At 35.8% G+C, this 19734-nt stretch overlaps 2 protein-coding genes across 2 annotated transcripts in view; both read right to left on the bottom strand.

The window, feature by feature from the left end:
* Positions 1-6555, bottom strand: part of LOC128021179 (tripartite motif-containing protein 3) — a 20275-nt gene extending 13720 nt beyond the window's left edge. Inside the window, exon 1 of the mRNA XM_052608194.1 lies at positions 6341-6555. The gene's annotated coding sequence lies outside the window, so the exon portion shown is untranslated. The remainder of the gene's footprint in view (positions 1-6340) is intronic.
* A 5997-nt stretch (positions 6556-12552) lies between these two features.
* LOC128021701 (FH2 domain-containing protein 1-like) lies at positions 12553-19064 on the bottom strand. The gene is made up of 11 exons (XM_052609002.1): positions 18646-19064; positions 17544-17605; positions 16965-17064; positions 16779-16864; positions 16499-16599; positions 15366-15436; positions 15158-15265; positions 14983-15053; positions 14790-14907; positions 14519-14683; positions 12553-13991 (listed from the first exon to the last, which is right to left on the bottom strand). Exons 1-11 carry the CDS (start codon positions 18949-18951, stop codon positions 12837-12839), a joined length of 2343 nt encoding a protein of 780 aa, XP_052464962.1. The 5' UTR covers positions 18952-19064; the 3' UTR covers positions 12553-12836.
* Positions 19065-19734: the final 670 nt, after the last annotated feature.

The raw sequence follows: 19734 nt of genomic DNA, 5'->3' as shown, positions 1-19734 counted from the left end.
AATACTTTCTGAGTGAATGGCATTTTTAATCCATCAACAGAGCGGCTCGAGATTAAATGGAAAACATCAACAGTCATTAATCTGAAAGGATTGACTGTCTGATTTCTCCCATGGTGGCTGGTTTTCAGATAACACCCACACCTCTGACTGACGCCACGGCTCCAAACTTGCACCAACACAGCAGGCACAAGTGAAGCTGGACTTTTTAATCATGGAATTTCTTTTGTATATGGGAGAATACATGCTGTTACTTGTGTGCAAGGGAAATTAAAGACAGAGAAACCTGTTTGTATATTTATGATCTTTGTGACAGAGTAGCTTTTTGGTTGATGACCTGGGCTGACATGATAAATATTGCTTGCTCGCTCCCATGTAGAGGTACCCAGAACTTACTGGCACTAAAAAAAGGGGGAATTTTTTTAACCAGATCATGAGGGGCAGCCAACTGAAATCCTAAATGCATATCCACTGCAATTTCCTGACATACTTAGCAGGCTAATATCATCTGTCAAAGGTGTCCAGTAGATAGGTATAGCGCTGTGGGAAACTCTACAGCAAACCAGGATTAGTTCCACTCTGCAATGCCATTTATTCCAGTTAAATTCTATCAAATTCAGTCATACTAGTTAGCTGGAGAAATGAATTTCCAAATTCCCTTACAGTATATCAGCTGTGCAATAACCAAACATATGGAGCGCTCCCACACAGCACAAACAGTGAAGCGTAATTAAAGTTTCCTGATGATTGCATTAATTAATCTTTACATAAAGTGCAATAAGATGCCATGTCCAGTCCACTCGGCTCAGATGGAGCCTTCAGGCACCGTCCTCTTACTGTGTCTAGTTATGTAATATAGCATGTCACTGCAATTGCAGAGAGGGAGAGGTAATCATGCCACAGGAAACATGACTCAACAGAATGCTGTCAGGATACCGCAGGGCACAGGAGAGAGAGAGAGGGATTCAAAACAGAGAGAAAGATCTTGCTCTACCTATGTCTTGTAGTCGTCATTACACAGATTTGGGAATTTAGTGTTCCACTGTTTTAACTTTGACATTCATAAACTAGTGTCACCCTAGATTCATTTCTTTTGCTCAGTGGTTTCTCTTTTATACACTTTTTTTGGGCTTCAAATCTCTACCCCCATTCACTGCCATTATAAAGCTGGGAAGAGCCAGGACATTTTTAATTTAACTCGGATTGTACTCATCTGAAAGAAGACAGTCATACACACCTAGGATGGCTTGAGGGCAAGCAAATCATGCATCATGCATGCAATTTTCATTTTTGGGTGAACTATCCCTTTAACTGGACCTCATTCTGACAGTAGACTATGAATAGCTCATTTGCATATCCTAATCATTTCTTTCTATCTTTCTCTCTCACTCTCTGTACTGTACTGATGGAATGCATGGATAGCTCAGTACATGAGATGGGTTAGAAATAATCTGATCCCTAAAATAACTAATGTTTATTTGTGTGTGTATGTTTTCAGAGGAGATGCTTAAGAACACTTAATGCCTTAAGCATATAAACAATGCCAACAAAGAGGTCAAATATTTCTCCATTTAATAAAGCACTTGCCATATGTAAAGTGGAGTGTGAGTCACCCTGCGGATCAGCCTTTTGCGCTTCAGTTGAAAAACTCACTTATACAGTATATGTTTATCAGTTCAGGAGTATAAATTATGCAGAAGTGTCCTCAATAGTTTTCTGAATAGTGAGTACAGGAGCAGACCCCTCCTGTACTCTGAGAGAATTCAGAGGGGCAACGGTTCTGGAGGGTTCTGACACATCCATCAAAAAAAAAAAAAAAAAAAAAATAACTAATAATAAAAGCAGAGGAAATATGGAATAATAAAACTACTTAAGGCATTACAAGATACATCGATTAGTATGCTGCTCAATGCAAACACTCAGTTTATCTTTGGATTTAAAGTGTGTAATATTTATTTATATTTATTTATTTTCTGCTTTTGCAGTTTAATATGCAGACACAGCTTTAAGTAAGCCATTATAGTGTGCTTGTGGTGCTTTCAAAAAACCTTGTACATCAATTTCTGGCTCAACCAATGGCGTGAGTTTGGGTCGGGACTAGCTGAAAGAATCTTTATTTCTGCAATTCCATTTGATCACAGGTGATCACATATGACGAAACTGAAAAAGTGACAGATCTTTACTTCTGTATTGTGACTTACATCCAAGAAAGAAAAAAAAAACATTATCCAAAATGAAAAAAGTTAATTAGGGTGGGGAGTTGGTTCTATCTATTGGTTGTTGATTAGATGGAGGCGGGGTTTAAACAGACAAGATGATATCACAGAGGAGACTGAACGCAAGATCATGCTATGATGTTTTGATGAAACATTTTAAAAACTTAAATTAAACATGCATGGATGACTAATTTTCAATACAAACTTTTAAAAAAAAAACATTATGTTTGTATTGTTTATGTTTCATTAATTTGTTATTCCTAAGAAGAAATGCCTTTGTAATCTTTCGTCCAAATCAAAATTCATTGAAATGAGTTTCTATTCCAGTGACATCTTGTAGACAGTAATCTATTATAATATATTAACCGAAAGCTATTCAGAGAATATTATTACAAAACTCTCTTTCAGGTCTGGCTTCATTTTTCTAGTAGTGCAATTCCAATCCAACCAATTCTCATAGGTGCTGCACTTTTTCCCTATTGAATAACAAATTAAGTTGGAAATACATCACATTATGCAAGTAAAACTGTTACGAATGTGGTTTCATGTTGACAGCTGGGAGTCAGCATGTTTATGAAATATTATTTAAGTTAAGTATGGCCAATTGCTTTGATTTAGTATGCCTTTAGCTCAAACTGTAGAGCATGGCACTACTTATGTCAAGGTTCATCTCCCAGGGAATGCATGAACTAATGTTTACTTTGCATTCTTAAAAGCATATGCCAAATGCATAAATGTAATGAATTAGCAAAGGAGTTGAGCTACCAAACTGTACTCAACAGTATGTTCATGCTGTGTGTGGCAGCATTTTTTCAAGCTCTTTTGACCCTTCATTAATTCCTCCTTCCCCCATTTCTCTCCGACTCCCTCTTACTCAGAAACACTTTCATAATGAAGGAACAATAGTCAATAGTATCTGAAACCAAGCCAAGAAAGACTAATTCTCCCTAATACCCCTTACACTAACAGAAATAACACAACACACTCATCTCTTGGGAATAATTCAGATTCAAAATAAACCCCAAACAAGCCTGCAGATAAGTAAGATGACTTGAGAATGCTTTCAAATGATTGTTTTGTAGAGGATGTGCACGTTGTCATGCTCATTTCATCGCATTATAGCATGCTTGATCACATCAAACACACACATGCATTATGCAAACACATCCATGCACTGCTCAACATTTCCTTAACTATCCTGGCAAACTGACAATTGTGCAAGAGATATTCAAATAAAAACTAACAGAAATCCACGTGTGTTCTTCACATCACACCTCCTTCCATCCTAAGGCTAAAAAAAATTAACATTTTTAGCACTAACAAGTTCAGACATTGATCTCTTTTGTCCATGTCAAGCAAACTACTTCTGCATATTAAACTTTGCTATACATTTCTGTTTAAAGTCAGTGCGATCACATAGGCATAATGTCATTTATACTTCATTCTCATGCTTGAATTTTCTAGAAATATTAACACTCAAGAATAATAGAGGGAAAAAATCTAAAGCCATCTGCCAAAGAAAGCTAAAATAACATCTGCCACCATTCACTGGGACTGATTTCAATAGACTTCAGGAAGCAGAATTGTTTCCCTTTTGAATAAGAACAAAGATAGTGTACATACTGTAGGTACAAGCAGACACAAGAATCAGCAAAGGCTTTTAAATAGAAACTGCTCAGTCTTTGTATTATGATTATGAATGTCACATCAAACTATCGACTGGAATGCCTGCTTGGGTCTCTATGAAGCAGGTTGAATGAGCTAAACTGGTTCTATTGACTGTAATAATGACATCACAAACATATCACACCCAGCAGACGAAACACACATCACAAGGGAACTGCTCTCTCCTGTTCACATGCACAGACAAAAACACGTAAGAATACCCTGAAGGGGGAGGTTAGGTCACACAGGCAGCTATAGCTACACAGTAAGGGTTGTATGTCACTGGCAAGGCATTTAATGTGATCCTACAAAGGGAAAGAGGACAAGAATACACACACACAAACATACATGAACAATGGCCATGGATAGCAATTCACGTCACTACTCTAAAGCAGAGACATCTGTCAGTTGAGCTGCCCTTCCATCCATCGTAATCTCAGACCAAAGGACGTCAAACACCATTTGTGAGCATGACAATCTCTGTTTGACCTATCAGTACCAATCAAGGGAAGTTTTACAGTCAAACCTAATGTAAAATCATTCTGAAAAAAAGCATTTCATTTGGCTTTATCACAAAAACAAAAATAAAAATCACTCATGATTTTTTTTTTTTTTGAATGCACTCTAGTCTTATTTATTTTTTCTCAGGAGTCTCTACGTCTATGCCAGCTGTGAGTTATCCTTCTTTGTACAAGAATAGTTATTCTTTGAAAATTCTTTCTTCAACACACACGCACACATAATGGCATGTAATTGCCATTCACTTGTTCACGTGGTTCTTACAGATTTTATTGGACCATAGTACAGTGTTAGCACATATGGATCTAAAATATGTTAAATCTAAAATCTAAAAATATCTAAAATCTTGTTCCTCTAAAAGTACATCAACAGCTGGATCCGAATGGAAAGTACAGAAATAACTCCAATAGCAAACTGTGACTCTTAATGTCTGTGAAATCGTTGAGCAAAAAATGTGTCATCTATTGAATGTTTAATTATAAGAAATTGCCTGTGTGAAAGCATTATCACAGATGCGATCTTTATACCTCAGTCCTATCTTTTCTTCCTTTTTTTTTCATTTAAAAAGCTAAAATAAAATATGAATATATTATATCAAATATTGATTTTAAACAAATATTAATTGAAAGATCTTTCTCTAAACAAAAAGAATCAGTGTTGCTTTGGCAACTAACTGAAAATAACATGAAGTTCTAATTTTACTAAAATTGAAATAAAACTAAATTAAAGCTTAAAAAAATGTAAACTTCTAAAAATGCCAAAAAGAACATTATAAAATTACAATAATTAAGCTAAAATTAAAATATGTTATATATATTAAATATATAAGCTAATATAGAATGTATTTAAATTAGCTTTTTGTATTATATATATATATATATATATATTTATATATATATATATATATTTATATATATATATATATATATATATATATATATATATATATATATATATATATATATATATATATATATATATATATATATATATATATATATATATATATATATATATATATATATATATATATATATATATATATGAAGGTTAACCAACAAGCATTTCCCTCTTGGGAACCATCAGTGCTAATTAAAATAATTACAGACAGCACACATTTATAGCACATCAACAGCTGTAATTTAGTAACATCTACAAAACAATATTATAATGAGTCACCTGTCATGCCCCTGACTGTGCTGTTATTTTGTCATTATTACATTATTTATGGCTGCCTGCTTGGATGATTACAATGACTATAACCGTAACATCATGTCACTATAATAGGGTACAGCATTTAAGTCATGAAATGGTGAAAAACAAAATGATTTTATTCCAGAATACATCAGATGATCAGTTGCTGGATCATTAAGATGTATCACACACCTTTAATCTACAGACAGTTCAATTCCTATCATTGCTAAGAGACAGAATACAGCTGTCACACCAAACACACTCATCATGATTTGACTCATGAATTCAATATGAAGCCATCCATTTAAAATCTTAATGTTTCCCCTGTGTGACTCGGATCAATGCAAAGTACAGGTTGCAAAGCACACATGTCACAGGTGACAGCTAACATACTTGTGCACACACACACACCCATCTTACATCTATACATTTCTCAGCACACAAGCACTATTGTTTTACATAAGCACTGAGATCCTGTCGGGTGTTTGTTGATCATGTCTGGTCACTCGTGTGTGTGTTTGTGCATGCGTGTGTCAGAGATGCCCAGCTGGCTGAAAGGGAGAGGCCAGACACTGCAGTGAATTATTCATCACAGAAAGACCTTCTCAAAGCTACATGAATGACACTGTGATTAAACCCACAAAGGCATACAAGATGAATGGAGAGGTAAACGAAGAGAATGAAAGCCATGGTGGCACGAAGGAGAAAGAATGAGGGATAAAAGGGGAGCTCCCCGATGCCATACTCACGTGGGCTCTTGCAGCTGACAGAAATAGAGAGATGAAAAAGGAAAAAGAAAGATATGGACAGGTCTCAGCAAAGCATCCAAGCACAGACCCGTCCAGTCTTACAGCCCCTCATCCCAAAGGAGACGGAGATTAAAGGAGAAAATCCAGAAAGCAGGAAAGACAAGCAGACAGGAGAGAAGCAGCAGCAGGGCGTGAGCAAGCGAGGGTGTATAATGTGTGTGTGAGAGAAGGGAGAGAGACTGTGATGAGGAAGGAAGGGAAGGGTGGATAGTGGAAGGGTATTGGCTGAAGGGAAGGGAGGTGGGGTTGTGCTCAGCCTATGCTCTGAGTGAAGGTGCAAGGCAACAGAAAAATGGCAGAGAAAGAACACATCCTTTAGATACAGAGGATTCTCTCTTACTCTATCGTAAAGTATTGCACTGTACCACATACACTGCAAAAAAACAAAAACAAAAAAAACGTATTTTTGTCTTGTAAATATCTAAACATACTTAAAGTCAGCATGAATCTGAAATGTATTTTGTTAATGCATGTTTCTGATCTTACTGTGAATCATGCATTGGTACATGTTATTATATTTCAATTAAATGTAATGACTTCTCCCTGTGGAACAACTTTCATTTTCTGCTGATGCCACTCAGGCCGCACAGGCCATTGGATTATGATAACACTTATAGCCGAATAGTTAATTAGATTTTTCAGCAAACTGAACATTTGATCTGACACATTCTGAGAAAAAAAAACACAGTTTTTATGATTACATAATTTTATGATTACATAATAATAAGTCAATTTGGTACTCAACAAACATTTGTTATTATTATCAGTGCTGAAAACAGTTGTGCTGATTAATTTTTTTTTGTGGAAACCATGATTTTTAGGAATTTGTGATGAATAGAAAGGTTAAAAGAACAGCATTTATTTGGAATAGAAATCGTTTGTAACATTAAAAAAGTCTTCACTTTCACTTTTGATCAATTGAATGAATCCCTGTTGAATAAAAGTATTAAGAATTTCTTTAAAAAAAATCTTTTAGCACAACACATTCAGAATTATATATAACTCATGTATGTCATTTATGAAGTATTATATTTATGCATAAAAACTTCTAAATGGGCAAATCAAATACATTTCTATTTAAATTATCAAAAAAAAAGAAAAAGAAAAACTATATTCAAGTTTTATTCCTAATGTAGAAGTCTTTACACAGGATGTTTTTAGAATAGATATTTTTACTGGAAAACAAAACAAAAATACTAAATACTTATTAAAACTTTTTGCAGTAAGCAGCAGAACACACACACACACGCACACTAATAGATGTCACATGTTCATGATCTGAAAGAGAAAGAACTAGAGTTTAAATCTGAGAGGCAAAAAATAAAACCAATGACTATCCTGTGTGACGAAATTGCATGATGGCATTCTTTTTTTTTTTTTTACAGGCGCATGGCCATTACAAGCCCATTTGTTCAGTTTCTCAGTACACTGTAAGGGAGAGGGCTTGTTTGTATTCACAATCAGGAGAAATAATGGGGAAAAAAGAGATAGCACGAAACAACATGATAGGAGAAAAATCAAGGGGACAAGATAATGACTGAGTAACTGCATGAGACCTAATGAAGATTAATGACTACAGAGGCAAAGAGAGAGAGAGAGAGAGAGAGAGAGAGAGAGAGACTGACTATAACTGTAGATATTCACTACACAGGACATATAATAAAACCTAACAGAGCAGAATGGAAAAAAAAAATAAATAGTGCTGAAATTCCAGCTTGGGCAACACGAGTCACTTAAGTCACATCAGTCTTCCAAGACAAGCTAAAAATATCCTTTATGTCAAGCCAAGGAGAAAAACACATGGTGACATCTAGGGACTACCAAGTACCAACATAAGGGTTAGAATAGGTGGACACAAATTGCTGGGGGCGTGGCTTAATTTAATAAAAGTGACAACTGCATCCATGCTAAAGTGGGTGGGCCAGGCCTGATCTCATTCTTTGATTTGATTGCATGAGAGAGCGATGTTACCATGGAGACTGCATCCAGTGGAGCAGAATCCAGATGGCAGAGTGCCTCATTCCCCCTCCTCCTCCTCATCCCTCTCTTTCTCTCTCTCTCTTTGCTCGGCAGCTTGGAGTAGATTCATACAGGAAGAGTACAGACCTGCAGGGCCTATATTGTAAATTGCATGGGACTGCAACACAACGCCAGCACTCAGCACTGTGTGAGAGTGTGCATCTGTGCTCTGTTAGTGGTACTCTTCTTCAGGAGGCCTGAGGCAGGTGATGCTGCCGACTTTATTTTTATGAACAAATTTAATTTTCACCATATCTCAATTAATATATTGTGTTTGATAGCATTGTGTGGTGGAAATGACATTGCAAATATATTTATTTATTTTCACACATTACATGTCTTAAATTTCACATATCCATGGTAACCAAGTATACTAACTTTTGAAGAAAGTTTGTTATTGGAAATTACAGCAATTTGCATAAATATAATCATTTTTAAACTATTAAAAGAAAAAAGAAAAGTGCATATTTTAATAATTTTAATGATTTATTATGAGTTTAAAATGAAACTGTATTTTATGATGGATTTTCATAGTAGATTGTGGTTAAGAAAGTATTTATATCTAAAACTGGGCGCAGCAGGTAAAATCAAATCTTTAAATAAATGTAATTTGAAAGTATAATAAATTAAAAATAAATAAATGATGAAGGCCTAATTAAAAAAAAAATCTAAAAAAAGTTTTATAACAGAAATAAAAGTTGAAATCAATCGATGAGACAAAAAAGTGCACATACTTAAAGAAAATCAAATATTGATATATTTACTGTATAATATTTGTCCACCACAAACATATTCTAAAACCTTTTCCTTTCCTTTTTCTCATTAACCATCTAGAATAATGGTTCTTAACAAGTGGACAGGGTCCCCATTAGGGGCCTCAGCTAAACTCCAGGGGGCTCCAAAAAGCCTTATATAAAATATAAATTATAATAATAAATATAAATAATTTACATTTAGTTATATTTACATAATCCTCATATAATGCTTATATAAGACACTTTAAAATAAACATGTACAATGATAAACTGATAATTTTTATTTCAAAAGAAGTACCAGAAGAACATATGAGAACCTCCAAATACTGTCCTGGTCAAAGTGGGGCCTTTTAGAGTAAAGAAGTTTATGTTAAGCTCAGTAAACAAACACTTACATGTCTGATGTCTGTGATACTCATCAGCATTTATCAGGGTCTTTTATTATATCCAGTATCCTCATACAGTATGTGCAAACAGGGAATACCATTGCTTAATTAATAACTGCCTGGTATTAATGAACTTTAATATTCATTAGAGTTAAAAAGAGATTTAACTCCCAGTTGCCACTGTCTTCATGAGTTCATTGTACTGAGAATAAACCAAAGGGATTAAAAAACATTTTAAAGCTCAGTTCTTAATCAGATATGCTTTGTTTTCTTTCCTCTATAGAATGCTTCATCAATATGCTAAAGATTTTGATAAACTGAGAGATAGCAGGATGTATATTTAATGTGTGTGTTTGTGTGTGTGCATGAGCAATGCTATTTTGTTCTTAGGTACTAAGAAAATTATTTGCATTTAATACATCTAGGGGACATAGTCGGATATCTTAAATGGACACATATCTTGAGTGGCCATTATGACTGGATGCGATAGACGCATCCTGATTTGATGAACGTATAAATGTTGAGTCATGGTTTTCCTCTTTGTCACACTCAATAGCCAACATAAGACTGTTGAAGAAAGAAATATTCAAAAGACTTTCTGCCTCTTGGCTTATTGAAACAGAACATTGCTGCGACAGCTTCTCAACATCTCTTTTAAATCCTAAACCCATTCATTGTGACGCTCAAGGTTGAATGATATTGAATGTAAGTCATTTGGTCACCATTGTTAGTACATCTTTAGTGTTAGTGTTTTGATCTGTGTTGGAGGTCAAATACAGGTAATATCCAGCTTTACTCATGACTCATGTAATAATCGGTGAATGACTTCACAGGGTCACATCTATTTTCACACGTTTCCGGCAAACATGGACCCGGAAATGCTATCAGTTGCAACCTTACTCAGCTTCCTCGCATGCATACCTAAAGGACCATGGATTCGTGCTGAGCCACAAACAGAAGTCTTATTGACAAAAGCAAATTGTGATAATCGCAATTACAGGTTTGAATCCCAAAATGCAACGTTTTATCCACTGGAGGATTCCCAACACAAACAATCATAATGGAGTTAACCAACTCACCACAACATTTTGCTGCTTTCAGTGATCAAGCTGAATTAGAGTGTGGCATCATTCCAACTGATCTATTAAGGACAAAACATAATAAAAGTTAATAAATCGCTCTTAACACAGGACATGACAATACATATAGGCTTTGGAAATGAGTGGTTAACTAGCGGTTCCACGAGTATAAAAATAACGAAATAGTGAAAGGAGTCAACTTAACTTTTTGTTATTTAATCTAGGTTTTCCCCATTTCCTCACACGCAGTACGCAGTCAAAATTGACTAAACGATAGCGACATCTGCCGGTCACTTTGATAACACAAATAATGACTTGGTGTGGGAAAAGCCCAACTGAGCGCACTAAGAAAACATTTCATTACAAACGTAAACAGAAATGTACTATTTAATTGTTTAACAACCCAAAGGCAATCCTTGTATAACTCGCTCTACTGCTTTTCTTGCTTACTATGAGACATAAGGCTATTCCATGTTAATGAGTTCATACTCCGTCACAATATCAATACATTCAAGCTATTTTAAATATATTATAATAATTTGAAGTAAGCACACACACTGTTGGCTGGTCCACATAATGTAGATTGGGACGTTAGGCATACTAACAAACTCAAATATTGCTGAGTAAAATCTTAAACTTGCTAATAATCTAATATAATGCATAATAATTTTAAATGATTTCAAGATTCATGCAATATGCAAACCTTTCTCTCCATTTCTAATATTAAATTAAAGTATTGTCAAATAAATAGTGTAGTCCTACTTACTTTAGATGGCTCAAAAATATCACACGTTTGTAGTGTTCAGACTCCAGATGTGCGTTTTGCAAAAAGGGGAGTGTTGAGTCCCCAACAAAGTGATCCTGTCCTCCTTTCCTTCTCTAAAGCTCGGGTTTCTTCCCTGTGTTTCTTTTTTCCTTTCTATCCTCTCTCTCTTTCTCTCCCTCTCTCGCACAAACATAAATGCACACTAATCATGCCTTTTCCACACAACATGCTTTACTTTGTGATAAAAACAGATTGCATAGAAAATCATACTATTATTAACTAGTTGTCTTAATGGTGGGATACTCTAACAGAACAAATAATTTTTTATATTTAAGATTATATTTATTGTAACTTTCTAGTGGAAATAGGTTCTTAAACAGTCTAAAAATATGTGAGAAGAACCTGGAAAATGTTCTAGTTTCAGGAACAAAATCAGCCTTGATAGTGAGAGCGCTGAGGACTGGATGAAAGAAGAGTCTGTGTTCTGGTTTTTTCCAGGGGGTATTATTTCACCGAGACACCAGCCAAGTGAGATCATGTACCGTAAACATACACCATCACCAAGACAACATGGCAAATTCTCCTTTTTCCATCTTGATGAGCACGAGCAGTCAAAGAGAATGTGTTAAATTCAGACTGCAGCAGAAATCATATAGAAAGGAAACACAGATACATAGGCCTACATACATATATATATATCATACCACATTATTGAATAGTGACATCAACACCATGGCCGTCCTATAGGCTAATCGTCAGGTTGGCCAGACTGACAGTCCCTCATGCTTCAGTGGAAACTTCTTCTTGCTTTCTGTCATTCCTAACTGAATAGTTGTAGTCCAGATACCTTTTGTCTTAATTTTGAACAGTGCGAAAACTGTTTCAGCATTTAAACCCATAACAAACCTCCATCTGTGAAAAGTTTTGCTTGAAATGAGCATTTGTACTACATCTCTACAGTACAGAGGCCTTCAGCTCAGAACTTTTGCTTTAATAAGCACTCCCATGTTACAAAACGCCTCACCATTGTTTCAAGAAAACCACAGTGCATTAAATAAGGCTTCAATGTCAAATTTTTTTGGGGCTGTTGTATATGTAAGCCTATTAAAAAAAGACACGCGTTACAAATGCTTCATAAGGTGGGGTCCACACTTTATTGCATAACACTGAGACAGACCTTAAAGGACAAAGAACAACAATAAGACATTCCAGTCCCTGAAATTCAATGTCTTGAACCAATGAAAGCATCTTTTTAGAAATAACTGAACTAAAAACTAGCATCAGCTAGTTTAAAGCATCAGCATGCATCACCGTAGATTTACATAAGAGCTCAAAAGGCATCAGGAGTGCTGTAAGACAAGTTCCCTTTTGTCTACATTCATCATATCCTTCATGTCAAAGTAAAATCCTTGAAGAACATTCCATGCCATCTTAACCAACAGATCCTGCACGGTTTCTTTCCCCAAAGCGTCGAAAGAAAGATACAAGTCCTGAGCTTTCCGTTCTCTTATCTGGAGGAAGCGCCTGTCCACTGCGTCTCTGAAAGGTCTGTCCCAGTTTGAAGTTAGGAGCCAAGTCTTTTTCATCACCAAGTGATGCAGACCTTATAAATGTCCCCTGTGCTGGAATTCGCTTTGAGGGACAGTCTGGTAATGAGGATGAAGTCCCCACACCTGCATTATGGGAGAATGAGGGTTTGTCCCGTACAGGAGTGTCAGGAAATGCCCAAACCCCATCATCAAGGATGTCCACCCTGGAGAAGGAGTAGGAATGTCTGTGGTGTGGTGTGTTACAGGGAGAGATATTAGGGCTGAGGATGGTCCACGGTGAGCCTAGACTTCCCAGTGCATCCTGCAAGGCCAGATCTACCTCTTTTATATTCCTCTTTAGAGTAGCGGAGGTGCACACGGCAGGGCCTTGGGAACGATCAGGTGTAGCCGTTCCATTCAGACCAGCAACGCAATCCTGAAAGTGGTAGCTCTTGCTCGAGAGCTCGGGTATTTTGTCTTCTTCTTCTATTTTCTTGTTGTCCTCCTCCACTCTTGGTTCTCTTTTATCCATGTCTCCAATCACCTCAACTTCTTTATTCACCTCTCCATCTTCAAACTCTTTTTTAGTTGAGATGTTGCTACACCCAACTTCTTTGAGGTCGTCGCTTTCTGGAATAAGTTCATCATCAATGCACTGTGCTCTTTTTGATGCGGCACGTACCCGCTGAATGTCATTAACGGTGCTGGGTGGAACCTCCTCCTTCAGGCAGGTGTTCTCTGGTTCTTCCAACTTTGAGAATTTTTCCTGGTTGGTTTCCACAGGGCTGTCCAGATCCCCTCTGCCCTCACGCTCCTCAACCTGAGGGCGGATGTTCCTGATGGGGCCGTCCGTGACAGGTGTGAGCCCACCGGGCCTCCTGCGAGAAGGACGTTGGTGGAGAAAGCTGGTCAGGACAGATTCCAGTGCGGAGACTTCATCTGTCACATCCCGACTGGTGAATGTGGAGGTGGATCGGCGCTTGGCTATTCTGTTCAGCATTTCTCTTTCTCTTCGCTGTCGCTTGCGAGTCTCGGCTGCTTCACGCTCACGGTTTTCCTGTAGGACATAAAAGTTGGTGTGGGTGTTTCTTTAACTTTTGCACAGACGTGCGACAGATTAAAAAAATGTTTTTGGGACTGATTCCAATTCTTTTTGTCAAATGTCTGTAAAAATGTCAGTTTATGTTGCAGTTATTGAATCTTAATACAAATATTTAGACGTTACAAATGTATTTTAATTTATTATTGTCTACATTTGTTCAAATGTACTTTGCATATAACAAAATTGATGTTGAAAATGTTTGTTAATGCACCATTTTACCAATAAGTCAATAAGTGTCACTGAAAGGCATGACTGATATGAAATGCAACATTATGTTTGAATAAAATATAGGTAAATGTGTGGTGAAATTGATTTCAATTCATCCTAGGCTAACAAATCCTATCTAAATGTTCATATATAAAACCAAAATACATTTTGTAAGAAAAAAGGAACAGAAATTTGATGCAAGTATTTGAACCGTAACACTATATCTGCTTATAAAGTTTCCTGCATTTTTTACTTTATACGAAAAGAAAATGTACCTGTGTAGCTCTCTCAAACCTCTCACAAAAGGAATGAAAGATAGAGCAACACTCCTCTAGCTTAAACGTGGCTGGGTCTTCACAGAAGTACTCTGCCACAGAGGTACTGATGTTTTCCAGTTCCTGAAGGGAAGCCTCCACGTCTGCAAGCCTAATGTCTGCCATCTGTACAGGAGCAGACATATATTACTCCCAGAATACTGCTAATCCTGGATATTTTTTCAAACCAGCCACCAGACAATACACTGGATTTTCAATGCATTTTCCTTACACGAAGAAATGCTTCCATCTGATGTAGTAAATCAGGCTGTTTACTGGCATCCATCTTTGCTTCCCTAATTTTCTCCAACTCCCTTTGAAAGTCCATCTCCACCTCCTGCTTTTGGATCCTATTTCAGATGAAGCAGAATATTATCTCTCCTAAATGCATCTCCTAAACAATACAAAACCTGTATTATATCTACCTTGCTGCAATCCCAATGTGTTGAAGCTGTTCAGCGACATGCAGCAAAGCTTCGTCAATTTGTTGGGCTTGCTATAATAAACAGAAAATAATAAATGTCAAAAAATTATAGTAATACATTCATGAATCAACATTTAACAAAAAAAACTCCTGGAAAGAGTGATCACTTCATCTACCATGGACACATAGTGCATAAGGTTAATGCCAGGTTTATTTGCTTTAGTGTCCACCAGTTTGAGCAATGATGTCATCCTGAAGCCAATAGCACTCCCTGCGTAGCCACCCTGAACAAGATACAGCCAGAGTCATTTATCTGCTTCAGCTCTAGTTCACATGTTGGAATAGTGTATTAATAACAAACAAAACAGACATTGTGACACTCACAGCATTCATGTAGTTACCAGCCTTCAGCACCAGTCTGATGATTGAATGTAGGTCATCACATGCCAGCAACTCTGTGGGTAGAGAAAGTAAGATTTAAAAATAAATATACAAACAAAACAAATACTTATATTTTGTAAAAAATATATATATGTGTGTGTGTGTGTGTGTGTGTGTGTGTGTGTCCGAATCAGAATCAGAATGATTTTTAATGTTTTAAAGGAGTTTCTTATGCTCATCAAGTTTCTTTGATCAAAAATATTATTACAATGTTAAATAGCATTTTTCTATTTTAACACAACATTTAATTTTCCTGTGATGCAAATAATTACTCCAGTCTTCACTGTCAAATGATACTTCAGAGCTCATTCTAATATACTGATTTATTAACAGTGTTGGAAACTGTTGAACTGCTTATTATTATTATTATTATTATTATTATTATTATTATTGGAAACTGTGAAAAAAATATTTTCTAACAATTTAAGTTTGGGGTCATAATATTTTTTATTCTTTTATTGTTTGAAAGAAATTAAATCTTTTATTCAGCAATGATGTGTTAAATTGATAAGAAGTGACAGCAAAAATTTATATTGTTAGAAACTATTTATATTTTGAATAAATGCTGTTTTTATTCATCGAGAGTCCTGAAAAAAATTATTGCAGTTTCCAAAAAAAAAAATTAATAATATATATGTCTGTATATATATATATATATATATATATATATATATATTTGGCTATTCTAATAATAAATTAGCATATTAGAATGATTTCTAAAAGATCATGCTCCACTTTATACTGGAGTAATGGCTGACGGCAATACAGCTTTGCATCACAGAAATAAATTATATTTTAAAGGATAGTAAAATAGAAAGCATTATTTTATATTGTAATAACACATAATAAAGTAACATTTGAATACATACATTTTTGGTTTAAATATTTTTTATTGTGTGATAACCATTTTATAAAAGCAATAAGGTACTCGAGGCCTGATTGTCTGATACCTTTATTGAATTTTAACATTTCCACAAAATTAGCATATATATATATATATATATATATATATATATATAGTTAATAAGTTTCATAGTTTATACTGTATAACATCCTATGTAAAAAGGAAAAAGTACCATTAGCAGCAGTTGTCATGACAGCAATGGAGTGTTTGATCTCCTCAATAAAGGGAAAAAACTCCTCTCTAAGGAGCAGGCACTTTATCCTCACTTTATACCTGAAAACAAATAAAAGTCAAAGAATTTGTAGCTGCTTCTTAGCCAAATCCCATTCAGTCAGCTGATTAATTAATCAGTCAGCTGATTAACACATTTGAACATGTGGGAAAATACTGTGGAGCACATTTATACAAAACTGCACAGAAAATGGCCCTTCAAACGTGACCAGAAAACACACCCTGGCACTCGAACTAGCATCACCATGAAACGGTCAACCTCGTTTAGTGGAGATAGATCTCCATTGAATGACAGCAGCTTCTTTGTCTGGAACGTGTAAAAACAAGAAAAATATTAAAAACAGTGTTGATCATGGTGCTGATCAATAGAACAGCACAATGAGGTCATATAGAGAAAATCAGTTCACCTCCATGTCATCAGGCAACAGCTTGCTGAGCTCTTTCAGTTTCCCGGAAGAAAGGCACAGATTACCGTGCCTGACAGCCTCCACGATGTCCTTTGGTGGCCTGCAAAGTGCATCAAACACAGATGAGAGAGACGAGATGTTTTTAAATGGCCTACCTGAGAGTTACTTTGTGTGCTCTCAGCAGCTTGTCACACATATTACTTATAATGGACTTAATTGAGTGCTTGAATGTTCTTTGAGACACTCAAATAAATTTAGATTTAGATTTTTATCTGCATGCTTTCATTTCATTTTCTACTGGAAATTACAACCTCAAGTACTGAGAGAGAAAAAACAACTTAATGGTTTTAAATGAAGCACTGCACAAAAACAGGAAATCATGGCTATATATAGATATATAGATTTATTTATGAAAGTGCCGACTGAGAAGACAGACGCAAATGCTTTAGGAACTCAAAGATTCGTTGCCCTGCTATTTGAGGCAATCAAAGAACAAGCTCAGGATCCGTTTAAGAAAAAAAAAAAAGATTTAGAACAATTTAAACAGTCACTTATTTAATTTTATACTGTGTACATTACCTTTTAAATTGTTTTAGCAAAATCCCAATATTCATACTTTTCTTGGAGTTGAGAATTGACACCTAAAAAGACATAAACATACAGTGTCAATTACTCATAAACTGGGAAAGTCTTCTGAAAATATCATGTATTATATATTCAGTAACGGCAACTAAAAACTAAATCTAGGAAGCATGAAGATAAGTACATCATTCTCTGTATAAGAAAAGATGAAAGAAGAATCAAAAAGACATGCCTACATGGTTACGAATAGTTCAACATATGTTCTTAGATAACAACAGTGACAATACCAGAACATAAATCATCTGTCTACTCTTAGGTTTGTGCAATTAACAGTAAAATATAAAAGACGGTGTCTTCCTGAAAATGAATTTTGCAGAGAGCACTGGTAAATATTTATTAGGATTAACAGTGAGATAGAAAATTTAATTAAATGTCACATTTACTTAAAAATTCAGTTTTTTTTTCCTTTTAATGTTTGGAGTCCTAGAGCACAGTATGCTGCGCATTTAAAATAATAATTCTGAAAAATATTGAATGTGCTTATGCAATTTTAAGGGACAATGTGAGTGTGTTCACTAATGTTTAATACCTGGGATTTCCCCACATAATATAAATGTCTTCATTGAGGACATTTGAAGTGTGTCATTTTATTGCCTTTGGGACAAGAAGGTTACACAAGAAGGAAAACAAAACGAGCAAAGCTAGAGATCTTTCAAGACTTGAGAAGTTGTACTTCCACCTCTATGTGTCTCAGAAGAGAGTATGTCCAATACTCAAGCTTTATCAGAGCACCGGTACCGGAGTCACCTCTCCAGATCATTAGCCTGAATGCTTAAAAAGTGAGATTCACAAATGAGCAATAGATTGGGTTGATAGACCACTAGCGAGCACTAGATTAAATGTTTCATTCACCCACTTGCTCCTGTCCAGCACTTTGAATCTTAATAAACAAGAGATGTCATCTGTGCTGTCTTTCAATCCTGTAGTACTGTCTCAAGAAAAGGCCCTCACTGGAAAGTACAGCTGTAGGTATACTTTACATGACCTGTAACAGCTTTGCAAAGTTCAGCTTGAATCAATTTTAAGCAGCACCACTTACATTTTTGGATTCTGTAGTGATTTGCGAAAGTCCCCACACACTTTTTCTGACCATCCCACCCTGACGAGTCAAACTGTGGTGCTCGTTGTGGCTGAAAAGCTCCTCCATTCGCTTAGTGTCCAACTCAAAGTTCTCGAGGTTGCGTTGGGCTGTCCAAACATTGCGTTTTCCCAACACGCTGTGCCTGGGGATGGCGTCCCAGTTGAAATTGCGCATTTTGGAGCGTCGTTGGACAGTCCGGGTGAAAGGGTCCCCCATAGATGAAGGAAGTGGGGGTGGTAGTGGTAGTGGAGGGGGCGGACCCATGGGAGGGGGCTGTGCAATATGAATGAGGGGTGAGGTCTCATTTTGAAAGCACTCAGATGGGTCACGACGAAAAGATGGTAGAGGTGCTGTGGTTAAAACTGGAGCTCCATCCATTGAAGGACACAGAGGGGACAAATCTGGAGGGATCTGACAGACATATTAGGATAAAATATACATATAAAAATACAAAACAATGAGAGGCAAAACGATGTGTTATGCAGACTGAGAATTCTTACACAAACAAGAATGTTTAAATGAACCTTGAGCTTCAATGCATCCAAGATTTGTATCATCAATAACATTCGTTAAGTGTTATGGCTTACTGTTGGATACAACCAAATGTCAAGAATTTTAAATAGCCAACATATGAATTTCCAATGATAACACTTACACTGGAAGAGCAGGTTGCATATTTAAAAAAGGTGGCTGTGTGAGCAAACCACAAAGTCAGATTATACTTTATAAGTCCAATATGCACAGGGACTTCAACAGGCAGTTAAACAAACTATTTAATTAAGATTATCAAGCATACAGGCAACTTTGCATATCACACGTACTTTGGTCTCTCTACTTTTGAACGCTGCTTAATTTATTTCAACATTTAAAAGTAATGCTTTTGACTTGGTTATCATTATGTATAGCTTACAAATTTGATAATTCTGTTAATTTATATAAAAAATACAAATGTCATTAATATAAACATTAATATAATTGCTATCTTTTATATACGAAATGATTCACTAAATAATTATTCTGCATACAGTTACAGTACGAAATGGCTTA

This window comes from Carassius gibelio, chromosome A10 (assembly GCF_023724105.1).
Source record: "Carassius gibelio isolate Cgi1373 ecotype wild population from Czech Republic chromosome A10, carGib1.2-hapl.c, whole genome shotgun sequence".
Lineage (NCBI taxonomy): Eukaryota > Metazoa > Chordata > Actinopteri > Cypriniformes > Cyprinidae > Carassius > Carassius gibelio.
This window is presented reverse-complemented; position numbering and strand designations above follow the sequence as displayed.